This window comes from Manis pentadactyla, chromosome 5 (assembly GCF_030020395.1).
Source record: "Manis pentadactyla isolate mManPen7 chromosome 5, mManPen7.hap1, whole genome shotgun sequence".
Taxonomy (NCBI): Eukaryota; Metazoa; Chordata; class Mammalia; order Pholidota; family Manidae; genus Manis; species Manis pentadactyla.
This window is the reverse complement of record NC_080023.1, coordinates 177,414,473-177,424,517: the sequence shown is the minus strand read 5'-3', so window position 1 is coordinate 177,424,517 and position 10,045 is coordinate 177,414,473. Positions and strand designations below refer to the sequence as shown.

At 61.2% G+C, this 10,045-nt stretch overlaps 1 protein-coding gene across 1 annotated transcript; it reads left to right on the top strand.

The window, feature by feature from the left end:
* Positions 1-9,044: 9,044 nt before the first annotated feature.
* On the top strand, positions 9,045-9,818 carry BHLHE23 (basic helix-loop-helix family member e23). The gene has a single exon (XM_057503239.1). The coding sequence runs from the start codon at positions 9,142-9,144 to the stop codon at positions 9,811-9,813; it is 672 nt and encodes a 223-aa protein (XP_057359222.1). The 5' UTR covers positions 9,045-9,141; the 3' UTR covers positions 9,814-9,818.
* Positions 9,819-10,045: the final 227 nt, after the last annotated feature.

Sequence of the window (10,045 nt, the reverse complement as noted above, 5' to 3'; positions counted from 1 at the left end):
AGGGGTGCCTCCCCCGACCCCCAAGACTCCAGCCAACAAGTTGCTCCAAACAAATATTCTTCATTTGCTTTTTAGTTGTGCCAGAAGCAACTGTTCAGGGGCCCAGATTATCTCCTGTTTAAATTTCCCATGTATTGATATTTAATCTTTAACCAAGTACAAAATCATTTGTGCAGCAACATGGGAGCCACGGGAAGAAGGCTCAGCTCCACATCTGCTCTCCATTTGTCTCAAGGGTCCCCCGTCCGTGCAGTCACGCCTTCTCAGACATGCAGGCTGCCTGGGTGAAGGGCTGCTTGGGGGCTATGTAGCCCGGGGCAGCTGCAGGGGCTCGGGGCAGCGTCCAGGCCAGCCTCCAGCACCACAGAGGGCTCCAGGGCCGCCCCATCAAGATGGAAAGAGAGGCAAGCCTGCAAAGGACAGGTCCAATGCCAGGTGGTTTACCTGCATGACAGACCGGTGCTCCCAAGGGACCGCTATGAAGTCCAGCAGGATGCCAGCGAGGGAAGTAGGGCCCACAGCCAGGAGGGAAGTGACCCAACAGAGGCAAACCCAGAGCCGCGGAGGGGCTGAGCGAGCAGCAGGCACCCTGAGAGCTGAGGCACACACGCCCCATGCTCCTCGCAGGCATGTTGGAGACCGTACACGTTGGGCAGGAAGTAATAGAAGGTCCCTAAAGAAGAAAACAGCGTGGACAGGCTCACCTGCAGATCAGACAGCGCGAAGGAAAAAAGTGCATTTGGAGCCACAGCACTAGGAACGTCCGAAGGAAGCCCAAGGAAAAAGAAAGAGAAAGACTGAAAGAAAGAGCAGGTGCTGGCAGCACGTCCGCCGATCCTGAAGGTGGTGGAGAGAGAGAACTACACCTAAGGAAATTGTGGTCCAGTTTCCCAAATCTGTTGAAAATCCATAGACTGAAGGAGCTCAATGAACCCCGAGCAAAATAAACACAAAGAAAGGACAGTGTGGTCCCAATAGAATTCTGGAAACCAGAGACAAGGAAAAAACTTATGCAAAGAAAACAGACATTCGCGTAGAGGGACAGAGATCGGGAACAGAGCCGCTTCTCGGCGGACCTCCACGCAGGGCGGTGCAGACACGAAATGCTGGGAGAAAGGGACCGTCTGCCTGGCTGAAACTCTCCATCCAGCAAAAACACATTCACCAAGGACATTTTTACAGACAAAACAAAGTAAGAGGCTTCAAGACACAATGTGACAGAAAACTCTGAACTCGGGTGGAAGGGAAATGAGGTCTATGGTGAGGGCTGCACAGAAGAAATAGAGTTGGGTGGATTGGGAAAATATGTAGGTAAGTATAAAACATGGCTTTTATTTGTTGAAAGATAATTAACTGTTTAAAGCAAAAAAACTTTAAGAATGCAGCATGGGGCTTATATCATTTACAGATGCATTAAAGGGTGGACCCCAGTAGACCCAGGGCTGGGTGCCCATGGGGATCTGCAGGCGCAGCACATGGAGGCACATGAGTAGAGTCAGACAGCCGTGTCCTCGACCGCCAGCCGACACAGAGCGACCACAGGGGAATATTGATACAATAGCATCACTTAAGAAGCTCAATCCAAAACGATGCAGGAAAGAGGAAAATGCGCCAGAAGAAGCAGGACAAATAGCTGTGGGGAGGGGCCTTCTGGACCCGAGGCCAGGGCGGAGGGAAACAGGGCCCCCGCACGCTGATGCCGAGCTCCACCAGGGCCGTGCCAGGAGCAGGGTGAGGCGTCAGGCTGGCTCCCACCGACCCACACTCTTACCAGGAAGAACTCTGCCTCATCCTCAGAGGGGGATGAGGTGACGCCTGCCAACCTCCTCGGGCCGAGAGCAGACAACGGGGCTGACGCCCGAGCTGCACAGGCGTGACTCACCAAGCAGGGGGCCAGCGGAGGCCAGACGGGGTGCCAAGGAGCCGGCCAGGCACCGGGCCAGGCATCTGCACGCAGCGGGGCTGTCCAGCACAGCCCAGGAGCGGGAGCTCAGGCTGGCCTGTGACCCTGGGCCGTGCGTCCCGTCGGCCTCGGGAGCCCCTGTCTGGGGTGGGCACGCGGGCGGGCCCAGCCTCCCTGCACTCCTGTGCAGCCAGATCGTGCGAGCCCAGGGCCTCCATGCCTGCTGGCCCAGCACCGGGGCCTCCCCGGGACAGCACACGGTGGCAGGGCTCAGACCAAAGTCCAGACTGGTGAGGCCAGGCTGAGGGACCAAGGGGAGGGGCACCCAGCGTGGGGGAGCCGTCTCCATTGTCTGCCCAGGTGACCCTCAGCCTGGCTGCCCCGTTCAGAGAGGGGGAAATGGTCATCACTGCAGACTTTCCCAGGCAACACCCAGCAGGGCCCAGGGAGAGCAGGGCACCTGGGTCCACACTGTGGCCATCTTAGCAGGGGTGACCATGCCTTGCATGGGCGCATGGCACACACAGGGTCCTGTCTCCACACCTGCCTGGGGCACAGCACCCGCTGGGCCTCAGTTTACCCAGTGGGTTCCTGTGTGTGCTGCCAGCAGCCTTGCTCGGGGACCTGGGCCCCGACAACTGTCCTGCTCGGCCTGTCCTTCACGTGCAGATGCCCTCTCAGGGCCCCGGGGCCCAGGTGCTCCCGAGGCCAGACCTGCCGCCCTCTGGGCACCTTGCCCCCGCCCCCACACCCGATGCAGGCGCCTGTCCTCCGCTGGAGCTCAGAGGGCTGCAGAGGGGCAGGAGGGTCCGCAGCATCCAGTGGGGCTGGGACCCCACCCAGGTGGCACGCCCCTCCTCCTCTGGCCCGCCCTGCAAAGCCAGCACCTGCCGCCCTTCTGGCTGGGTCCCAGTTACTCCAGAGGGTTCACGGCCGGTGTTCTGGACCAAGAGCAGCCCAGGGCCCCTCAGACTCCACCCCGCCACCCCAAACCTCACCCAGAGCCACCGCTGGCCCCACACACCCAGGGGCTTACTGCCCCCGGAGGCCAGAATGGGAACTGCCCTCAACCAGCCTCCCATCCCCAACCCCGCTACCCCACCTGCCTCGCCAGCCCTAGGCAAGGAGCCTTGAGATGGGGGTGGGAGTGGGAGGCAGGTAGCCCAGAAAGGTGTCAGGAGGCCCTGGACAGCCAGACTGTTCCCCAACTAATGCCACGGACAGCTGGCCACGACCCCTCCCCTGGGACCCCTGCCCACGCAGAGAACCCCCACTCACCTGCACCTACAAGGTGTTCAGCAGGGGCCCAGGGGCCTCGACCTCAGGAGACCTCAGCGAGTGCTGTGAAGTCGCCCCCGATCTACACCAAGGGGAGGGGCAGGGGGCAAGGAGTACTGGGGGCAGGGGCTGGGGGTAGGAAGAGAGCTAGAGGCTCTGGAGGGGCGCTGGGCGTGGGCAGGGCTGGCAGGAAACGCCTGCAGGTGGCCAAGGAGTCCAGGGGCAAAGGACAAAGTGGGCCAGGCTCCGAGGAGCCCGGGGATGGGTCAGGGCAGAGGCTGCCCCCCGTCCCCAGGTCCCCAGCTCTGAGCAGAGGCAGAGAGGGTGGGATGGCCAAAGAAGGGACACGGCTTGACAAGTGTTTGGAGAGGACGCCTCCTCATCTGGGCGAGTGAACGGCAGGGGAGAGAGCACAGGAACGCGCTGGGGATTTCGCGGGTTGGGGACTGGAGCCGGGTCCACAGGGACAGCCCGTCTCTGGGCTGGGTGGGTCCGCGAAAGGCCACTAACGGCCACTAACACCCAGGAGTCGTCCCTGGCCCCACACACCCTGGGGCACCCTCCACATGGCCTCTCCCACAGGACCTCTGGACCAGAGTCAAAAGGGAACAAGAGCTCAAAGGCTGGGGACCCCATCAGCCCCAGAAGGACTCAGCCCCCTTGGTGGCCCTGCAGGCCTGTGCAGGGATCAGGGAGCAGGCCCCGCCGGAGCTGGCCGGGGTGTGGGCAGTGGGGAGCACAGAAAGGTGTCAGGGGGATCCCAAATTTCGGCCTTTGCAGCAGGAAGGAATGAGGCCCATCCGGGAGCACGGGGAGGGCCCAGGTGACTCCGCCCGGGGCAGCCTGGACCCCCCAGCTCCAGCGTAACTGCCCCCCACCAAAGGGAAAGGCGGGAAATTGGGTGACGTCTCAGGATACCCCTTCCTCACCACTGCTGATGGGGACAGGAAGGTGCCGGAGACGAGGAGCATGACCATCTGTCACCGTCGTGACACAGTCTCCCTGCCTGGAGGCTGGGGCCCATCCCGGCAAAGGGAAGCGCCTCTGACTCTGCCGCCAGGACTGTCCCGCCAGCCCCACGTCCTGCCAGCCTTCCTCGCCAGCTCAGGCAACTCCAGGGCAGCTAACGGGTGGGAGGGACCCGAACAGGCCCCCACCCCTCCCCGAGCCCCCGAGTGGGCAGCGCAGGCCGGCTCCCGCCTCACCCAGAGTCCAGGGCTGGGGCTCTGCCCATGTTTTAATCAGTGTATTTTGGCCTCTGGAGCTGTGTGAGCTTTTCATGTATTTGTAATCTTAACCCTTTATCCAATATATGATTTGCAAATATCTTCTATTCTGTGGTTCCCCTTTCATCTGGTGGATGGTTTCTTCTACTGTGCAAAGCTTTTCAATTTGGTATAGTCCCACTTGTCTATTTTTGCTTTTGTTGCCTTTGTTTTGGTACCAAAACCCCCTAAAAATCATTCTAAGACTAATGTCAAGGGGATTACCCCCTATTTTCTTCTGAGTTTTATGGTTTCAGGTCTTATGCTCAAATCTTTAATCCACTTGGAGTCAGTTTTTGGGAGTGGGGCACACAGTGTCCAGGGTCGTGCTCTTGCATGGGGCTGCCCACTTTTCCCAGCACCATCCACTGAGGGGACTGCCCTTTCCCCATTGTATATCCTTGGCTCCTTTGTTGTGGGTTAATGTGTGTGGGGTTATTTCTGGGCTCCATTTGGCACCACTGGTCTGTATGTTTGTTTTTATGCCAGTGCCATACTGTTCTGATTGTTATAGCTTTGTAATGTACTTTGAAGTGGGGAAGTGTTATGTCTCCAGCTTGGTTCTTTCTCAAGATTGTTTTGGCTTTTCTGGGTCCTTGGGGGTTCCTTACACATTTTAGGATGGCTTTTCTATTTATGTGAAAAATGCCATAGGAATTTTGATAGGGATTCCATTGGCTTTGAGTAGTGGGAATGGACATGGCAAAGTCACTAGTTCTTCCAGCCCATGAGCATGGAATGCCTTTCCATTTATTTGTGTCATCTTCAATTCATGTCATCAGTGTTACAGTTCTCCGAGTACAGGTCTTTCACCTCCTTGGTTAAATTTATTCCTAGATATTTTATTTTTTTGATGCAATTCTATATGGGATTGTCATTTTAATTTCTCTTCCTGCAGTTTGTAGTTATTGTATAGAAATGCAACACATTTTTTGCATATCAATTTTGTATCCTGTAACTTTCCTGAAATCACTTACTCTAACAGCTTTTTGGTGGAGTCTTTAGGGTTTTCTGTACAGACAAACCCTGATTTTACTATGGTCTGAAAGCAACACACATTCGACAGACACACCCCAGAGCTTTCCGTGGACCAGACTCCGTGGTACGACACTCTCATGTTCTCATGATGCTGGGCGGCAGAGGCCAGCCAGCCACGTGGTCACAGGGGTGAACAACCAGCACACTGACAGTCGTCCTGTTTCTCACTCTCAGAGCAGCGCTCAGTACATTACATGAGATAGTCAGCACTTTATTATAAAATAGGCTTTGTGTTAGATGGTTTCGCCCAAGTGCAGACTCACGTAAGTGTTCTGAGCACGGTTAAGCGGGGTTCAGCTAAGCTGTGGTACTTAGGTTAGATACAGTAAACAGGTTTTAGACTCAAAAAGTGCAGAGACCCAGCCACCACAGCCCAGCAGTGGGGGCAGCTGGTGATGTCCACAGGTGCCCACGTGGGCTACGGCACCTGACTGTCACAGGCCAGACCATGGCAGAGGGCCAGGCCACGCGCAGGGACCACGCCGCATGGCGGAGTAGCTACCGGGAGGGCAAGGGAACCGCTGGTTAGAGTAAGCCCGCCGTGGCCAGCCTGCCCCTGGGGGCCGCCATCAGGCTGCATGTGCAGTGACTCCTGCTTTACACGCAAACAGGCCCAGCCGACCGCATCCGCAGCTCCCCCTCACGCCCTACTCCCGCCTGCGCGAGAAGAGGGGCCGGTGGTGGGGACAGTCAGACCAAAGCCCGTATCTGGTTTATCGGCCAGAGCACCCAGTGAGGCCCGTGTGCACCGGGAGGAGCACATTAGGTTTCTTCAGTCCCCACCACGCAGGCACCAGGCACCTGAGAAGCTGCCCTAGGAGCCCAGCGCGGGCCGGGAACGTACATTTGAACTGAGAACGCTCAGGGCGCTGCGGGCAGAACGCAGCCCCGCAGGCGGCCAGCAGGGGGCAGCAGCTGACAATAAAACGATGCTGTCCCGGCCCTTTGCCAGGACCGTGGGTGGTTTTCCTACGCGGGGCGTCACCCTGGGGAGGGCCTTCCCCTCCAGGCGTTTCGAGGTCCTGGACTCCAAGTGCAGACCTGCCTCCTCCAGCCCTTCTCTGAGCTGTTGAAGGTCCTGGGTTACCCTGCCATTCAGCAATTACCCAGAACCCTTGCTCCCTGGCCCCGAGTTTGGACATCCCAGTGGCCAGGCCCAGACGGCCATCAGAACCCCAGGGGGACGCAAAGGCTGGCTTTAATGTAATCTCCCCGAGTGGGGTTGACCTGAGGCCACTGCTGGGACTCTACTCCAGGCCACGCTCTGAAAGCCAAACTCACCCACGCTCTGAAAGCCGTGACTCCAATAATCACTCCACTGACCCCACCTGGCGTTTCCATGACCCCACAAGTGCCTGCCAGATGCCCCTGGGTAGGTCAAATGCCCCTATACTCAGTGTATCCACAGCACACCCTCCCCAGTGCTCCCAAGTGCCCCCACCAGTCCCACATCCCAGGTCATCCAGCGCCCACCCCATTAGCCCCTTGTGCTGCCCCCAGTGTTGTGGAGGTGGACCACACCCCTCTGTGTCCCCTTTCACCCTGACAGCTCTGCCAGGCTCAGAGAGACACCCCAGGGGAAGTGTCCCCAAGCGCCCTGACCCCGAGGGCCACATGGTCCTCCTGCAAACTCTTCCTGGAGCACATCCCGTGGCCGCTGCTCTTCCTCAGCCCCGGGGGCAGTCCAGGGCACCCTCTTAGACAGGGACCTCGCCCAGACCCTTCTCATGCCCCCTTTACTCCAAGCCAGGACACACTGGTGCCCCCACTGCGTGACAGGCAGAGGCACCAGCCTGCGGGCCTCTCCATGCACTTCTCTGCAGGGCCCGGAGCATGGAGGGGCTGCTGCTTCCCGTGACTGTTTGCCGGTGTGTTTGTGTCTTATTCCTGAACAATGGCACCCAGCGTGGAGGCCTTGGAGAGCCAGGACCCCAGCCATTGCTGGATTTCCAGAACCTTCCAGAGAGCACCTGGCTCCTAGCCATTCACACTGCTGAAGTGCAGGGCACCTGCCCCCCTCCCCAGCACTCAGGCAGCACTCCTCTCCCTGGTGGGACCTGGTAAGCAGAGATGTCAGTGACTCCAGGAGGCCTTGCACTGCAGGCCCGACACCTGTCCCCTACTAAGTGAGGCGCAACATCCCTCACCAACTCCGGGGCCTCCAGGCAGCTTGCCACCTGGGAGAAAGCTTGGGGTCCTAGCCTTCACCCACTCTTGGAAGGACTGGAAAGGCAGCATCTGGTGGGGCCAGATCCACATGGCGACGGTGCCTCTGGCAACTCCAGGAAAAGCTGTGCAAAGCACAGTATGCTCACGGCATGGGGTTTCGGCTGAGGAACTCGGACAAAAGTTAGCAGCTGCCTGGTGGTGCCCAGGCATATCACCCATTTCCTCTGCGTGTTCCTGAAACAGGTCCGAGGAGGGGGCCAGGCTGGTGCGGCTTCCCGCCCTCCCCGTTTGAACTTCCTGCGAGAAACCCCGCCCTTACTCCGCCCCTCGCAAACCTACGCACAGGCTGGCATCAGTCCCCAGCCCCATTCCCCAGCCGCTGGGACTTTCCTGGCTGGCCACTCCCTGCCTGGTGGACCTTTCACCCTGAGGAAGGTCGTGCTCACTGACTGGCATTCCCCAGTCCTCCATTCTAGGCTGCAGAATTGGCCTCACGCATCAGGCTGCACCCAAAGGTGCTTGGACAACACCTATGGTCTGATACCCACCTGGGAGCACCACCCCAGTATCCCTGCAGGGGTTTCTTGGCTGAGACTCAGACCAGAACATATGACCCAGCCCAGCCCAGTCGCACCAGCTCCCAGGGTGACCAGCAGCCCCACAGCTTCCCTCCAGCAGAGCGCAGTCACCCCCACCTCCGGTGGGGGGGCCTCTACTGCAGGACAAGCCCGGGAAAAGCCTTTCACCTGAAATACAGATAATTTTTTGAAACACCGGGTTTACCCTAAACGAGAGATTTTGTCCTCAAATTCCAGTCCCTACCCCAAATCACAAATTCCGGGTTCGCGGATACACCTAGGACGTACTTCTGGAAAACTTGCGGGTCTGCAGGCCCAGAAAGGGCTGCTGGGGGCGTCCCTGCAGACGCCTCGCAGTCCCGCCAAGACGCAGGGCGCTCAGGACCAGGGGCTGCGGCTGGGCGGCGCCCTCCGTGCCAGACCCCTGCGCCGCGCCAGGGCGGCTCCTACGGGGGACCGAGGAAGAGAAGGCCTGAAGCGAGCGCCCAGGGGGCACGCGAGCGTTCCGTGGTGGCAGCGGGTGAGTAGAGGGGACGCTGGGAGGCAGGTACGGGGCTCCAGGTCCCGCCGTCTCCACCATCTCCATGCAGGCGTCCGGCTCCCTGCACCCCCGCGGCTCCCCCATCCCGGCGTCGGTCTGCGCTGCTGGTGCAGCCGGGCTCCGGGAAGAGGGGGCCACCGGTCCCCCCTGACCGGTTAGACGCGAAGTCGTCGCGGGCGCCTCCGCACCTTCAAACGGGCGTAGGGCGAGAGGGGGAGGGGCGGAGGGAGGAGCCCACGACCCGGAGGCGGGGCCCAGGCGGCCAGACCGGCCCGGCGCGGAGGCGCGGGGCCCACACACCGCCGGACGCACGCGCGAGCCCGGAGCGGCACCGCTGGAGCGCCCGCCCGCTCGGCCAGCCCTCGGGCCATGGCCGAGCTCAAGCCGCTGTCGGGGGACGCGTTCCTGGCGCTGAGACACAGCTACGCGGCGGCCGCGGGCCTCGCCTACGGGGCGGCCCGGGGGTCCGAGGCGGTCCGCGGCTACGGCGCGCCGGGCCCGGGCGGAGACCTCCCCGCGGCGCCCGCGCCCCGCGCCCCGGCGGCGGCCGAGAGCAGCGGCGAGCAGAGCGGCGACGAGGACGACGCCTTCGAGCGGCGGCGGCGGCGGCGGCGCGGGCCCGGGGGCGCGGCGGACGCGCGGCGGCGGCCCCGGGAGCAGCGCTCGCTGCGGCTGAGCATCAACGCGCGCGAGCGGCGGCGCATGCACGACCTGAACGACGCGCTGGACGGGCTGCGCGCCGTCATCCCCTACGCGCACGGTCCGTCGGTGCGCAAGCTCTCCAAGATCGCCACGCTGCTGCTCGCCAGGAACTACATCCTCATGCAGGCGCAGGCCCTGGACGAGATGCGGCGCCTGGTGGCCTGCCTCAACCAGGGCCAGGGCCTGGCGGCGCCCGTGGCCCCCGCGCCCTTGACGCCCTTCGGCCAGGCTGCTGTGTGCCCTTTCTCTGCGGGCGCCGCGCTGCCCTGCCCGGACAAGGGCGCCGCCTTCTCCGGGACGCCCTCGGCTCTTTGCAAACACTGTAACGAGAAGCCGTGAGGCCCCAGGCCGCCCCTCCTTCCGCAGCGCGCTCCATTCTGCATGCCCCAGGACTCTCACCTGCCGCGACAGGACCCCGCCCGCGGGGAGGAGGCCGCCCACCTCGCGTCCAGCCCGTGCGCAGAACAGTGCGAGGTGCAGGAGGCGCAAAGCCTGTGTGGGCGCAGGACTGAGCCGGAGAGCGGGGTCTGGGATCCACACCAGCGGCCTACAGCGCCCGCTGGGACCCCGC

Excerpts from the sequence above, each read along its gene's own strand:
- BHLHE23 (XM_057503239.1), top strand. The coding sequence starts at position 9,142 with ATGGCCGAGCTCAAGCCGCTGTCGGGGGACGCGTTCCTGGCGCTGAGA.